The sequence below is a fragment of the Nerophis lumbriciformis genome, linkage group LG28, assembly GCF_033978685.3.
Source record: "Nerophis lumbriciformis linkage group LG28, RoL_Nlum_v2.1, whole genome shotgun sequence".
In the NCBI taxonomy this organism is placed as follows: Eukaryota; Metazoa; Chordata; class Actinopteri; order Syngnathiformes; family Syngnathidae; genus Nerophis; species Nerophis lumbriciformis.
This window is the reverse complement of record NC_084575.2, coordinates 26,452,611-26,469,677: the sequence shown is the minus strand read 5'-3', so window position 1 is coordinate 26,469,677 and position 17,067 is coordinate 26,452,611. Positions and strand designations below refer to the sequence as shown.

The 17,067-nt window shown below is 39.7% G+C and overlaps 1 protein-coding gene across 9 annotated transcripts in view; it reads right to left on the bottom strand.

Annotated features, from left to right (window-relative positions):
• Window positions 1-17,067, bottom strand: part of chl1b (cell adhesion molecule L1-like b) — a 389,182-nt gene that overhangs the window by 220,911 nt on the left and 151,204 nt on the right. For 7 of the 9 annotated variants that reach the window (XM_061923977.1, XM_061923976.1, XM_061923971.1 and 4 more), the window contains 5 exons: window positions 12,903-13,073; window positions 12,718-12,747; window positions 12,454-12,565; window positions 8,725-8,906; window positions 2,147-2,278 (listed from right to left, as the gene is read on the bottom strand). In XM_061923977.1, coding sequence (XP_061779961.1) covers window positions 2,147-2,278; window positions 8,725-8,906; window positions 12,454-12,565; window positions 12,718-12,747; window positions 12,903-13,073 — 627 coding nt within the window. The remainder of the gene's footprint in view (window positions 1-2,146; window positions 2,279-8,724; window positions 8,907-12,453; window positions 12,566-12,717; window positions 12,748-12,902; window positions 13,074-17,067) is intronic. The other 2 variants (XM_061923974.1, XM_061923975.1) reach the window with 1 other exon arrangement.

Here is a 17,067-nt window from a genome sequence, read left to right as displayed (position 1 = left end):
GAGTAAAGGTAAAGTAGTTTAGTTGAGTTTATTATTGCTTCGGTCAGTGGTCAACAAAATAAACACACAGTTTGACATAAACAAACAGGTTTACATTCATAAATCGACAATTAAATACAGGTAAAGTAAACAATATTGTCGTGTTTACACTGAACATAATTAATAAATGATGGGTCATGCCAGAATCTAGTGTTTTTTGATTAAGCTTCAAAACTAATCCAAGGTCTCGAGAATGACTTTTAACGTTTACTAAAAAGGAATGGCACACTAATCAAATTCTGTTCGGGATATCAACTTACATTCTTATATCTTCAACATATGAGTGTATGTATTCTTGTTATTATCTTGTTGTCTGTATAATAGAGACAGGCTAGTCCAGGGGTCCCCCAAACTAAGGCCCACGGGAAGTCCCAAGTCAACATTTTTTTATAATTTTTTCAATCATTATTTAAAAAAATCTGTCCTTGCTAATCCATTTTCTACCGCTTGTTACTCTCTGTGTCTCTTAGCCGCTCAGGCAAATCAAAAATCTAAATATACATTTTCCCATCGATAACGTGATATCATCGTGCTCGGAATATGTATATATATATATATATATATATATATATATATATAATTCAAATCCTGGCCGAGTCATACCAAAGACTATACAAATGGGACCCATTACCTCCCTGCTTGGCACTCAGCATCAAGGGTTGAGATTGGCTGTTAAATCACCAAAAATGATTCCCGGGCGTGGCCACCGCTGCTGCTCACTGCTCCCCTCACCTCCCAGGGGGTGAGGATGATGGGTCAAATGCAGATGATAATCTCACCACACCTAGTGTGTGTGTGTAACAATCATTGGTAATTTAACTTTTACTTATACAGGTATATATATATATATATATATATATATATATATATATTGTCGGAGGCAGATATTTACATATATCCGAATTTAAGAGTTACTTCTTTTATTTCATAATCATATTACAAAACAGCTAGTGTTTCTCTTCCAATTGTGGTCTTTTGGTTGTCTGCAAAACTGTGTGCTTAACCTTGAATGAGGAATGTTAGAATTTGTTTTGGCTGGAGAGACATGACTGCCAGGGTGGGAGGAAGAGAGACTTAAGAGGGGAGAGGGTTTGTCTTGGGGGGGGACTCCCGACAAAATACCTATTCTGTCTCTGGTGGTTTTTCTACTCAGCCTTAAGTGTCGTAAAGAGCTTGGGAGCGACTTGTGACTTGAATTCCCTTGGAGGAACAACTGGTCCAAAACGCAACAATATATATATATATACAGCCCGGCCCCCGGCCACATTTTTTTAACCCAATGCGGCCCCGGAGTCAAAAAGTTTGGGTACCCCTGAGCTAGTCCCTTACCATTTCGTTAAATCAGAGGTTCTTACCCTTTTTGACCTTGGGCTTTACTTTTCCACTACATAGGGGCTCGGAGCCCGATCAAATATTAACGCTGAATGATTAATCTTACTCTTGATTTTCATCACATTCAATAATTATATCCAATTTTCAGGTACTTACAGTTTAACAGGATAAACGTTGTCAAATGATATGAATCACAATGAATATTATAAAAGCTTAGGCCAGGCTGATGACAACAATACATCCTAAAATAAATAAATGAGAACTAAGTTAATATTAAATATTGATAATAATATATTTTTTTATTAAACTTTAAATAGAATTAAAGCTTCACCACTTTAGTCATAATTTTTGCGCTTAACAATCTTCTCTATGACTTTAGCTCCGGACTTCTTCTGTTTGTTTGATTTGTAATTACTGCCACAAGTGGTGGAAAAGTGTGTTACAACTGAGTAGAACTAAATCTTTTTGGCGGTCCGGTGCCCTATGGTTAAGAAACACTGGCTTAAATCCTGCAATTGATATCACAAGAATCAAGATGATACAACATGTTGCTATGATACCATCTTCGTATCCCCGAAGTGAGATCCCAATGTCAAGATGTCTGTGTTTGCAACAGCTGAGTGTGAGGTTACTATGACAAAGTCGATCCCCGCCATCTGGTCAGCATTTCTTCCCATGCCTTATCATGCATTAGGTTATTGCACGTTTAGAGCAAAACAAACAGAACATTGTGCCAATCATTTGCAAATTCAGACCTAAAACATGCGGGACTAACCATGCAGAGGCAGACCGTTCACTCTCCAAGTTATTGTCGGCTGGGGAGTCCCGGTCGCTGAGCACTTGATGAGCACATCTGAGCCAATCATACTGAGCTGACTCTCAGGCTCAAATGCCCACTCTGGAGGCTCTGGGAAGACACAATTAGGACATGAGACATTAGACATTAAACAGTTACAAGGAGAGAAGAGTGAATAACTGAATGTGTTTTGTACCAACGCTTCAATGGAATATAAGCATAAGCTTTAATTGGAAACAGAGGCAATGTTTCCATTGTCTGAATGCAGTGCTTTAAAAAAGATAACACACATATATATATGCCAGAGGATATTTAAAAGAAATGGCACATAATCATGTGGTGACTGAATCTTCAGTCTCACATTTGATAACAACTTACAACCAGATGAAGGACATGAATAAGTGAATATACTGTATAGTCTTCCTGACAATAATTCCTTATAATTCCTTATCTCCGGATTATAAGGCGCACTGTCGATGAATGGTCTATGGCAGGGGTCTGCAACCCGCGGCTCCGGAGCCGCATGCGGCTCTTTGACCACTTTGATGCGGCTCTTGCCGACCCTCCCGATTTTTCCGGCCGGATTTCAGTGCCTCTCCCGGAAATCTCCCGGGGCAAATGTTCTCCGATTTTCACCCGGACAACAATATTGAGGGCGTGCCGTGATGGCACTGCCTTTATTAGCGTCCTCTACCACCTGTCGTCGCGTCCGCTTTTTCATCATACTGTCTGCATGCCAGCCCAGTCACATGTTGTATGCGGCCTTCGCTTACACACGTAAGTGACTGCAAACATACTTGGGCAACAGTTATACAGGTCACACTGAGGGCGGTCGTATAAACAACTTTAACACTGCTACAAATATGCGCCACACTGTGAATCCACACCAAACAAGAATGGCAAACACATTTCGGGAGAACATCCGCACCGTAACACAACATAAATACAACAGAACAAATACCCAGAATCCCATGCAGCACTAACTCTTCCGGGCTACATTATACACCCCTGCTACCACCAAAACCCCCCCGTCCCCTTCCGTGCGTCGGTTGAGGTGGCCGGGGTTGATGTGTGGGGGGGCAGGGTTGGGGGTGCGGGGGTGTATAATGTAGCCCGGAAGAGTTAGTGCTGCATGGGATTCTGGGTATCTGTTCTGTTGTGTTTATGTTGTGTTACGGTGCGGCTGTTCTCCCGAAATGTGTTTGCCATTCTTGTTTGGTGTGACAGTGTGGCGCATATTTGTAAGAGTGTTAAAGTTGTTTATACAGCCACCCTTAGTGTGACCTGTATGGCTGTTGACCATGTATGCATTGCAGTCACTCATGTGTGTCTGCAGAAGCCTCATATAACATGTAACTGGGCTGGCACGCTGCATGTACAGGTTGTAGAGGTCGCTAAAGGCAGTGCCATCACGGCACGCCCTTACTATTGTTGTTTGGGTGAAAATCAGCAGACATTCTAGAGAATAGTTGCCCTGAAGTTCGGGAGACTCCCGGAAAAATCGGGAGGGTTGGAAAGTATGACGCTGTCAAGCGCCATTCATATAAAACTCGCGGGCCGCACTAACATTACATTTTCATATTAAGGTGCGGGCCGCGTGTGAGACCCCTGGTTTATACATAGCACAAAACAAAAAAAAAACTTTCTATGCAGTGTTATTTCATTTTTAAATTTCAAAAGAGTTTTGTGGCTCCCATTGTTTTCTTTCATTTGTGAAACGGGTCAAAATGGCTCTTTGAGTGGTAAAGGTTGCCGACCCCTGGTCTATGGACTATCTGTTTTCATATATAAGGCACACCGGATTATAGGGCGTATTAAAGGAGTCTTATATATGTATATTTTTTTCTAAATTGACCCCACTTCCTTGTGGTCTACATAACATGTAATGGTGGTTCTTTGGTCAAAATGTTGCATAGATTATGTTTTACAGATCATCTTCAAGCCGCTTTCTGACGGTCGCTTCCGTATGCACCGTTTTTGTGGCCGGTCTTATTTACATGGCTCACCTTCGGCAGCGTCTTCTCCCCGTCATCTTTGTTGTAGCGGTGTAGCGTGCAAGGACGGGGGTGGAAGAAGTGTCAAAAGATGGAGCTAACTGTTTTAATGACATTCAGACTTTACTTCAATCAATAACGGTACGGCATCTCCTCATCCGGAAACAACAACAAGAAATGTGTCCCGTGAAAAAAATGTCAGACCGGAACACTCTAATAACAAAGTTCCTTGGGTGAATAATGTAAACTCACTACACCGGTATGTTTTAGCACTTTTATGGCGAGTTCACTGACATATATAAGTAAGAACTTTACACTACTTTATATTAGAAATGGCAACAGCAGAGGATGAAGGTCCCATGACAAGAAGATAGAGAAAAACAAAAAGCTTATTGACTACGGTGTCGACACGGGCAGACGCGCATAATTTTTCAGGATTTATGCAGATCCCAAATACAGATCAGGTAAGAAAAGCTTTTGTATAATATTGCAAAACAAAACGCCCGATAATATGTCTTACCTTGTACACACACCATAATAATACTCATATGTTTAATGCGCCGACAATCAATCAAGTGGTGCGGCTTCATAGCTTACCAAAGTCGTACTAAAACATTTTGATGGATTTTTGAGCGCCGTGTGTAATGTTCTATATTTTCAATGGAACATATAAAATGTTGGTGTTGTTTACTTGAGTCATATTGTCATCATAGTGCAGTCTACACGTAGCTCTTATGTTTGACTGCCATCTACTGGTCAAACCTATCATTACACCATGTACCAAATAACATTGCTTCGAGGTCGGTAAGCAAAACCATAATTATTCCGTACTTTAGGTGCACCGGGTTCTAAGGCGCATTGTCGAGTTTTGAGGAAAAATAATAATTTTAAGTGTGCCTTATAGTCCGGAAAATACGGTAAGTGGAAATGCATTGTTGTGTCCCAGTTGATCTGCCCAGTAGGGACGTTGGTTAATTACACTTTCATCAGCACAATTCAAAAACATATCAAGTTTGTCCCATTTTGATGAATGAAGTACTGTTCCAAACACACAAAAAGTATAAAGTTAAGCTGTCACCTGCATTCTGCACTTCCCTGGTGATAAATTAAAAAATCCAATATGGTGGTGGAATTAAATTATTACCTAAAGCTACGAACAACAGAGAATACCAAGGGTATTGATTTTTTTTTTTGTGTCAGATGTTTTCCTATGTTGGAATGTGCTAGTCATTTAAGTTCATTTTTGTAATTAGTGTGTATATCAAATGCTAAATTATAATTTGATGCCGCATATATTTAATTAAAAAGCTTTATTTTATGTTGTAAAGAGACTTTGCAGTATGTTACAAAAGTCTAGATGTGTCACTGTTCTGACAAACAGTAGGTTGTCAATTATATTCATACATTTTGTTATACATGCTTCTAGTGTACACATATTTTATTTTAATACAGTTGTCTGTCACGTTTGGGTCACATATTAGTGAATGGTAGTGTTCCCGGAGGAGAGGCGGCGTGCAGGTAAAATGCTCATTTATTTTAAACACAGGCAAAACACAAAACAGCGTGCTGCTGGTGGAAAGCACGTGAAGTAAAAGGCTAAATCGTAGCTCTTAGCGTAGTATGAAAAAAAGAAAATAAAACATAGTCAGTCGAGACCAGGTATAAAAGGGGCCGTGATTAATGGAGCCAGCAGGTGGGGACACTAATCACTAAACGAAGGCAGGTGTGGGCTCAGTAAATTAGAAATAGGCCTAAAACATAGGAACACTGTCATAGTTAACACGGGCAATTTACCACAAAAAAACGTTCATTAATCATGTATAATCACACGATTTATTTTAATCGCACATGCTACTTTACGTTAACCGTGGATGTTTACCTGAAAAGATAAGTGAGGAGACTCCGACTGGTGTGCTCGCTGGCAACTTTTCGTTCAAAATAGACCTTCAGATGATGCAATTACCAAGTTGTTTTTAGTAAATACACTATGAGCATTTAAGTACCGTATTTTTCGGAGTATAAGTCGCACCGGAGTATAAGTCGCACCTGCCGAAAATGCATACCGTAATAAAGAAGGAAAAAAACATATATAAGTCGCATTTTTTGGGGAAATTTATTTGATAAAACCCAACACCAAGAATAGACATTTGAAAGGCAATTTAAAACAAATAAAGAATAGTGAACAACAGGCTGCATAAGTGTACGTTATATGAGGCATAAATAACCAACTGAGAACGTGCCTGGTATGTTATGGTAAGACTCATTCAAATAACTATAACATATAGAACATGCTATACGTTTACCAAACAATCTGTCACTCCTAATCGCTAAATCCCATGAAATCTTATACGTCTAGTCTCTTACGTGAATGAGCTAAATAATATTATTTGATATTTTACGGTAATGTGTTAATAATTTCACACATAAGTCGCTCCTCGGTATAAGTCGCACCCCCGGCCAAACTATGAAAAAAAACTGCGACTTATAGTCCGAAAAATACGGTAAAGCATTTTTTTTAAATTTCGGACACTAAAATTGCATTTATTGAAAGTAAAAAGCTGGGTCTAGTACTTTCTGTTTCGCTAGTAAAGCACACACAGAGTTCCGGGATGCAATGTCGTGAATGACCTGATGAAGAAGCAGAATGTAAAAAAAGATACTAGCTTAGTTTGTCTGCAGACAGCAAGTAGTTGAAGTGTCCAAAGCTTTCAAAAGTGCTTAGCAAAGCGTTCAATAGTGCCCAAAGTCTCCTATCAAGCGCGTAATATGGCATCTAACAGCAGGCAACACAAATGATGGTTACTCAGATGAACTTTGTCCTGGCTCCTATGACCTCAAAATATTGAGGTATTTTTTAATGTCAATTTAAATTATGCAAGCGAGTAATATACTGAGATTAATCATGATTAATCATCATTCAAAAGTGTGATTAATTTGACTAGTCATGATACCAAGAGGAACAAAAGGGAGAAAATGGATGGATGGATGATAATCATCATTCAAAAGAGTGATGAACCCGATTAAAAAAAATAATCATCTGACATCTTAAGATGCTTTATTACATGTATCCTATTTAGGATCAAGGGTCAGCTGGATCTTATCCAAGGCTGACTGCGTGAGAAGCAAGCTACACTTTAGACCAGGGGTCCCCCAACGTTTTGACTCGGGGGCCGCTTGGGGTTAAAACAATTTGGCCGGGGGCCGGGCTGTATTAATATATATATATATATATATATATATATATACATACATTCCTCACGCACTAATTGACTGAAAGAATGTGCACTTTGCCGATGATGTCACGTTATCGAAGGGAAAATGCATTTTTAGACAATATGGTTTTAGGCACCAGCACCCCCTGCGGCCCCGAAAGTGATTTTTAAAAATAATTTTAAAAAAATAAAATAAAATAAATACATTAAAAAAAAAAAAAAACATATATGTATATATATTTTTTAATGTATTTATTTATTTATTTATATATATATATATATATATATATATATATATATGTATATATATATATATATATATATATATATATATATATATATATATATATATATATATATATATATATATATATATATATATATATATATATATATATATATATATATGTATATATATATATATATCTATATATATATATATATATAAATATATATATTTTTTTTTACTGTATTTATTTATTCATTTGTTTTTAATTATTTTTAAAAATCTGTCTTTTCTAATCCATTTTCTACCGCTTGTTACTCTCTGTGTCTCCTAGCCGCTCAGGCAAATCATCCATCCATCCAGCCATTTTCTACCGCTTGTCACTTTTGGGGTCGCAGGGGGTGCTGGTGCCTAAATATATATATATATAAATACATATGTATGTATATATATATATATATATATATACATATGTATGTATATATATATATATATATATATATATATATATATATATATATATATATATATATATATATATATGGTAACACTTTAGTATAGGGAACACATATTCACCATTAATTAGTTGCTTATTAACATGCAAATTAGTAACATATTGGCTCTTAATTAATCATTATTAAGTACTTATGCTAAGAGTCTTCCCTCAATAACTTCAGAATTATTGCTTATTTAGTAACCCTAACCCTAACCCCAACCCTAACCCTTATATGTTCCCCTAGTGTCCAAATAACGTTGTGTTACTTTAACAAGCAACTAATTAATGGTGAATATGTTCCCCATACTAATGTGTTATCATATATTTGTATATATATATATTTTTATTTTTTTAACTTGCACTTGTATTTTGGACGCTGTTGGGCCGTTGTTTGGGGACCATTGCTCTAGACCATTTGCCAAATAACCACAGGGAATATATACACAACTATTCACATCTCTTTAGACAATTTAAGGTCTGCAGTACCTGGATACACATGTCTTTGTACGGTGGGAGGCAACAGGGAGCAAAAACACACACAAGCACAAACTCCACTACAGAAAAGGCAAAACCCACAATTTGAACCAGCAGTGATTAATCAATAACGTTTTATTGCACATTTTAATTACCTTCAATGTTTACCGTGAAGTAATGGACCACTTCTCCGAGTCTGTTCTTTGCCTTGCACATGTACTTGCCACTATCTTCTTGTTCCACGTTTGTTACAATCAGCAGTTTTCCATGACTCTCCAGTTTGGCTTTACTTGGGAGCTTGTGACCTATTTTGACCCACTCCACCTGTGGGGTCGGACTTGAAGACAAAAACAGACAAACATGGTTATTTACTTCTTCAGACAGATTTGATGTCCATTGATGCACTTTCTGTTCTAAGTATGGCTACACCAAATTATTCGTAAGAGCCAGTATGATGTTACAGCAGTGTAGGGCTGGGCGATACATATCGAATATACTCGATATATCGCGGGTTTGTCAAATGACTATATCGTGAGTATTCGAGTATACGTTCTCACGCAGCAAGAAAAACAGCACGGGGTCCATCGTGGTTTGGCTTCGAGACAACCGTAATATGTCAAGTATGCGGCAAAAGCGTTGCTACAAAAAGTAGCGGCACTACTACCGTATTTTTCGGACTATAAGTCACAGTTTTTTTCATAGTTTGGCCGGGCTCCAGTGCGACTTATATATGCTTTTTTTTTTTTATTATTATGCATTTTCGGAGGGTGCGACTTATACTCCGGTGTGATTTATACTCCTAAAAATTTGGTAATTTGTAACATAATTTGAAAAGTCACCCGCTAGAGCAGGGGTCCCCAAACTTTTTGACTCGGGGGCCGCATTGGGTTAAAAAATTTGGCCGGGGACCAGGCTGTATATATATATATATAAATATTTAAAAAAAAAAAAAAAAAAAAAATATATATATATATATATATACACATATATATATACACATATATATATATATATATATATATATATATATATATATATATATATATAGATGAGAGAGATGAAATAGTCTTGTGATTTTTTTCCCCACACATACATATATATATATATATATATGTATATATATATACACATATATATATATATATATATATATATATATATATATATATATATATATACATACATACATACATACATACATACATATATATATATATATATATATATATATATATATATATATATATATATATATATATATACACATACATATATACATTGTCTATATAATCCGTTTTGTCATTTAACATCAATTAACATTGATGTTCATCAACATTTAACATTGTCACGTTATCGATGGGAAAATTCATTTTTAGACAAAATGATTTGCCTGAGCGGCTAGGAGACACCGAGAGTAACAAGCGGTAGAAAATGGATTAGAAAGGAAAGATTAAAAAATATATATATATCTATAAAAACACTTTTTTTTTAACTTGGGACTTCCCGTGGGTCGGATTTTGGATGCTAGGAGGGGCCGGATCCGGCCCGCGGGCCGTAGTTTGGGGACCCCTGCACTAGAGAATAAGGAGTGCTTGAAACTCCGCATGTCAACATCTCCGGCCGACGCCACACCCAACAAAATCCCGAAGCAACCAGCACTGACCCAATTCAGCTTGGCGTCTGCCATTTCCACATCAAAAAAATAGTCAACAACAGAAGGAGATAACGTCCGCAGGAACCTACCACATAGCGAAGGACATACACTATTTGATTTCCTATTATGCAGCTCATTTTTATTTGACAGTTATTGAAATATCTTGTGTGACATCATGCACAAAACTGCACTTTAATTTAATGTTGTTTTGATATGTCATCTTAGTGACATCATGCACGAAAGTGCACTAATAGCTTGTTTTAAAATGTGTCCGAAAACTTTCTGTTTTGGAAATGACATGAATGTTTGTGCCTCTGCTTAATAACTGTTTAATAAATACACTTTTGGTCAACTGACATAATTGTGATTCCCCTCTCTGCATGAAAGTTTAGAATGAGCATATATTAATGCAGTATGAACAAGAATGTTTTAATGTAGACACATACAAACCCCGTTTCCATATGAATTGGGAAATTGTGTTAGATGTAAATATAAACGAAATACAATGATTTGCAAATCCCTTTCAACCCATATTCAGTTGAATGCACTACAAAGACAACATATTTGATGTTCAAACTCATAAACTTTTTTTTTTTTTTTGCAAATAATAATTAACTTAGAATTTCATGGCTGCAACATGTGCCAAAGTAGTTGGGAAAGGGCATGTTCACCACTGTGTTACATCACCTTTTCTTTTAACAACACTCAATAAACGATTGGGAACTGAGGAAACTAATTGTTGAAGCTTTGAAAGTGGAATTATTTCCCATTCTTGTTTTATGTAGAGCTTCAGTCGTTCAACAGTCCGGGGTCTTCGCTGTCGTATTTTACGCTTCATAATGCACCACACATTTTTGATGAAAGACAGGTCTGGCCTGCAGGCGGGCCAGGAAAGTACCTGCACTCTTTTTTTTAACGAAGCCACGCTGTTGTAACACGTGCTGAATGTGGCTTGGCATTGTCTTGCTGAAATAAGCAGGGGCGTCCATGAAAAAGACGGCGCTTAGATGGCAGCATATGTTGTTCCAAAACCTTGTATGTACCTTTCAGCATTAATGGTGCCTTCACAGATGTGTAAGTTACCCATGCCTTGGGCACTAATGCACCCCCATAGCATCACAGATGCTGGCTTTCGAACTTTGCGTCGATAACAGTCTGGATGGTTCGCTTCCCCTTTGGTCCGGATGACACGATGTCGAATATTTCCAAAAACATTTTGAAATGTGGACTCGTCAGACCACAGAACACTTTTCAACTTTGCATGAGTCCATCTTAGATGATCTAGGGCCCAGAGAAGCCGGCGGCATTTCTGGATGTTGTTGATAAATGGCTTTCGCTTTGCATAGTAGAGCTTTAACTTGCACTTACAGATGTAGCGACAAACTGTATTTAGTGACAGTGGTTTTCTGAAGTGTTCCTGAGCCCATGTGGTGATATCCTTTAGAGATTGATGTCGATTTTTGATATAGTGCCGTCTGAGGTATCGAAGGTCACGGTCATTCAATGTTGGTTTCCGGCCATGCCGCTTACCTGGAGTGATTTCTCCAGATTCTCTTAACCTTTTGATGATATTATGTACCGTAGATGTTGAAATCCCTAAATTTCTTGCAATTGCACTTTGAGAAACGTTGTTCTTAAACTGTTTCACTATTTGCTCACGCAGTTGTGGACAAAGGGGTGTACCTCGCCCCATCTTTTCTTGTGAAAGACTGAGCATTTTTTGGGAAGCTGTTTTTATACCCAATCATGGCACCCACCTGTTCCCAATTAGCCTGCACACCTGTGGGATGTTCCACATAAGTGTTTGATGAGCATTCCTCAACTTCATCAGTATTTATTGCCACCTTTCCCAACTTCTTTGTCACGTGTTGCTGGCATCAAATTCTAAAGTTAATGATTATTTGCAAAAAAAAAAAAAAAAGTTTATCAGTTTGAACATCAAATATGTTGTCTTTGTAGCATATTCAACTGAATATGGGTTGAAATTGATTTGCAAATCATTGTATTCCGTTCATATTTACATCTAACACAATTTCCCAACTCATATGGAAACGGGGTTTGTTGAATCATCATACTGGTGTGATTATATGCATAAAGGCTAAGGCAAAATATCGAGATATATATCGTGTATCCTGACATGGCCTAAAAATATCGAGATGTCAATAAAAGGCCATAACGCCCAGCCCTACAGTAGTGTCAATTGTGCAAGTAAACATGTGTTATGACTCACAATCCCTCAGGAATGCACTCAAGTTTCAAGTCCTCTCCTTTGACCAGCTGTTTCTCTGATCTAACACCAGAGGGCGTCATAAGCAAGGGTCTTCTCTGCAGGATGGCATTGGCTGGTTGGTGCATGAGTCAAAGAAGAAAGGAGTTTTACATATTTACAATAACACAACTCACACACACATAGACAACCACTGCATATAGCTGCTCATGCATGCAACACAACCAAAATTAAAAAAAAAAAAATGTAAGTACTCTGAAAACTCACCAATTTCAGGGCTCATGCTATGACTTTTTTCTGAAATGCAGGAGGGTGGCAAGAAAAAAAAAAATGACAACATGTTGCACACCAAGGAACACTAAGCGGATGCACATGCATGACAGATACGGAGTATGGAAATGACCAACATTAATTTTTTTTTTTTTGGAGGGAATTCGCTGGTTGAAACCTACTCGTCTTGACGTTGACAGACATGGCTGTCTTCTGAACTATGGTTCGGATTCTTGGGAAGGCGGCGAAGCAGCAGTAGTCTCGCCTGCTGTCCTTCTCCACGGCGTGAGAGAAGTACAGGTCTCCGTTCAAGCCCATGGACACCCTCTCATCCTGTTCTATATGTTGGAGGTCTGAACACACACAAGAATATTAGTCGATATTATTGTACCCCGCATTTTGCCCGATTGTAGCTGAGATAGGCTCCAGCTCCCCCAGCGACCCCGAAGGGAATACGCGGTAGAAAATGGATGGATGGATGGATGATTGGTAGTTTGTTATTTGTAATCACGCAAGTGGAGAAGAGCCATCCCCTGTGATGAACACGCTATGAGGTACTTTGATGATCTGAACTACTTCATGGATACTATTATACTGTACATTGTCTCTGCTTAAAGGCCTACTGAAACCCACTACTACCGACCATGCAGTCTGATAGTTTATGTATCAATGATGAAATCTTAACATTGCAACACATTCCAATACGGGCGGCAATTTTAAATTTCGCGCGAAATATCCTGCTGAAAACGTCTCGGTATGATGACGCCTGCGCGTGACGTCACGGATTGTAGAGGACATTTTGGGACAGCATGGTGGCCAGCTATTAAGTCGTCTGTTTTCATCGCAAAATTCCACAGTATTCTGGACATCTGTGTTGGTGAATCTTTTGCAATGTGTTCAATGGAAAATGGAGACAGCAAAGAAGAAAGTTGTAGGTGGGAAGCGGTGTATTGCGGCAGGTGTTGTGCCGGATAACGCACCCCCGCCGTAGAATGCACCCCTTGACTGGTGTGCCGGATAACACAGCCGGTGTTTCATTGTTTACATTCCCGGAAGATGACAGTCAAGCTTTATCATTGGCCTGTGGAGAACTGGGACAACAGAGACTCTTACCAGGAGGACTTTGAGTTGGACGCGCAGACGCGGTACCGTGAGTACGCATGCAGCTGCGGCTTCCAAACATTTGATCGCTTGCCCGTACGTGCGTGCCGCTATGTGCATGTCACGTACGTAACTTTGGGGACTTTGGGGAAATAAATGTGCTGTATGAACTTTGGGGAGGTGAACGATACTTTGGGCTGTGGGATTGAGTGTGTTGTGCAGGTGTTTGAGTTGTATTGGCGGGTTATATGGACGGGAGGGGGGAGGTGTTTGTTATGCGGGATTAATTTGTGGCATATTAAATATAAGCCTGGTTGTGTTGTGGCTAATAGAGTATATATATGTCCTGTGTTTATTTACTGTTTTAGTCATTCCCAGCTGAATATCAGGTCCCACCCGCCTCTCACAGCATCTTCCCTATCTGAATCGCTCCCACTGCCCTCTAGTCCTTCACTCTCACTTTCCTCATCCACAAATATTTCATCCTCGCTCAAATTAATGGGGAAATCGTCGCTTTCTCGGTCCGAATCGCTCTCACTGCAGGTGGCCATGATTGTAAACAATGTGCAGATGTGAGGAGCTCCACAACCTGTGACGTCACGCTACTCGTCTGCTACTTCCGGTACAGGCATGGCTTTTTTATCAGCGACCAAAAGTTGCGAACTTTATCGTCGATGTTTTCTACTAAATCCTTTCAGCAAAAATATGGCAATATCGCGAAATGATCAAGTATGACACATAGAATGGACCTTCTATCCCCGTTTGAATAAGAGAATCGCATTTCAGTAGGCCTTTAATTTTTATCCAGCAGTGTATCATCATGCCCTTTGTAATAGTTTCAGTTGAGTTTAGCAGCATTGTGGCCACATCCATTCTGAAGCCCATAGAGCTAATTGCTAATTAATCATCCCTTCCTAAGCCGTCATAATGACATATTCATGGCCGTGTGTCTTAAACCAGTGTTTTATTAAACCCCTAGTGTGCGGTGAGACACAGTCTGGTGTGCCGTGAGAGATGATCTAATTTCACCTATTCGGGTTAAAAACATTTTTTTGTAAACCAGTAATTATAGTCTGCAAATTACGTGTTGTTGTTGAGTGTCGGTGCTGTCTAGAGCTCGGCAGAGTAACCGTGTAATACTCTTCCATATCAGTAGGTGGCAGCCGGTAGCTAATTGCTTTGTAGATGTCGGAAACAGCGGGAGGCAGTGTGAAGGTAAAAAGGTGGCTAATGCTTAAACCAAAAATAAACAAAAGGTGAGTGCCCCTAAGAAAAGGCATTGAAGCTTAGGGAAGGCTATGCAGAACGAAACTAAAACTGAACTGGCTAAAATGTAAACAAAAACAGAATGCTGGACGACAGCAAAAACTTACTGTATAGTAAAGACTGCGTCCGCAATGTACATCCGTACCTGACATGTCAATCAACAGTGTCCCCACAAAGAAGGATAAAAACAACTGAAATATTCTTGATTGCTAAAACAAAGTAGATGCGGGAAATACCGCTCAAAGGAAGACATGAAACTGCTACAGGAAAATACCAAAAAAAGAGAAAAAGCCACCAAAATAGGAGCGCAAGACAAGAACTAAAACACTACACACAGGAAAACAGCAAAAAAGTCAAAATAAGTCAGTGTGTGATGTGACAGGTCGTGACAGTACACCTACTTTGAGACAAGAGCTATATTGATGCATGCTTGGTTATGCTTTAAAGTCATATCCAACAATTCGGACAACAACTTTTTACTGTCAACTGAGTTTCGTTTTTTAATGATTTCTGCTGGTGGTGTGCCTCTGGATTGTTTCTACACAAAAAATGTGCCTTGGCTCAAAAAAGGTTGAAAAACACTGTCTGAAACAATTGTACTATTTTGTTCATATTGTAGCCGAACATTTTCTCTAAAGTTATGTTGTCTAAAGCAGTGGTCCCCAACCTTCTTTGCACCACGGACCGGTTTAATGTAGGCATTGTTTTCAGGGACCGGCTCTTGCCAGATAAATAACAGCAAAAATAAGCGCATGAAAAATACAACTCACTATAACGCTGAATTAGTGGGAGCCCTGGGCTTGTTTCTTTGCAATGAGATGCACAGCAGGTTAGCATCAACCTGCTGAGGACTGCAGATGCAAATCAGCCTTTGGCTACAATCTGTCACAATTATATTGTATATGTTCATTAATGTGCATTGTATCATGTCACAAAGTTATAACAAATATAACAAATGGCAACTTCCTTTGAGGAGTTTTATTGTACATCTATAAACGAGCTTATTGGTATGTCTGGTGGGACAGGCGAAAGTTAAGTAGGAGTTACAATGAAGATGACGGGAGATGACACCTTTTGAATGAAAATAGACCGGCAATGCGCCTTATAATCCGGTTTGCCCTATGGTCCGGAAAATATGGTAATACCTAATTTATCGCTAGCCATCGTACAAACCCCGTTTCCATATGAGTTAGGAAATTGTCCATCCATCCATCCATCTTCTTCCGCTTATCCGAGGTCGGGTCGCGGGGGCAGCAGCCTAAGCAGGGAAGCCCATACTTCCCTCTCCCCAGCCACTTCGTCCAGCTCTTCCCGGGGGATCCCGAGGCGTTCCCAGGCCAGCCGGGAGACATAGTCTTCCCAACGTGTCCTGGGTCTTCCCCGTGGCCTCCTACCGGTCGGACGTGCCCTAAACACCTCCCGAGGGAGGCGATCGGGTGGCATCCTGACCAGATGCCCGAACAACCTCATCTGGCTCCTCTCGATGTGGAGGAGCAGCGGCTTTACTTTGAGCTCCTCCCGGATGACAGAGCTTCTCACCCTATCTCTAAGGGAGAGCCCCGCCACCCGGCGGAGGAAACTCATTTCGGCCGCTTGTACCCGTGATCTTGTCCTTTCGGTCATAACCCAAAGCTCATGACCATAGGTGAGGATGGGAACGTAGATCGACCGGTAAATCGAGAGCTTTGCCTTCCGGCTCAGCTCCTTCTTCACCACAACGGATCGATACAGCGTCCGCATTACTGAAGATGCCGCACCGATCCGCCTGTCGATCTCACGATCCACTCTTCCCTCACTCGTGAACAAGACTCCGAGGTACTTGAACTCCTCCACTTGGGGCACGGTCTCCTCCCCAACCCGGAGATGGCACTCCACCCTTTTCCGGGCGAGAACCATGGACTCGGACTTGGAGGTGCTGATTCTCATCCCAGTCGCTTCACACTCGGCTGCGAACCGATCCAGCGAGAGCTGAAGATCCTG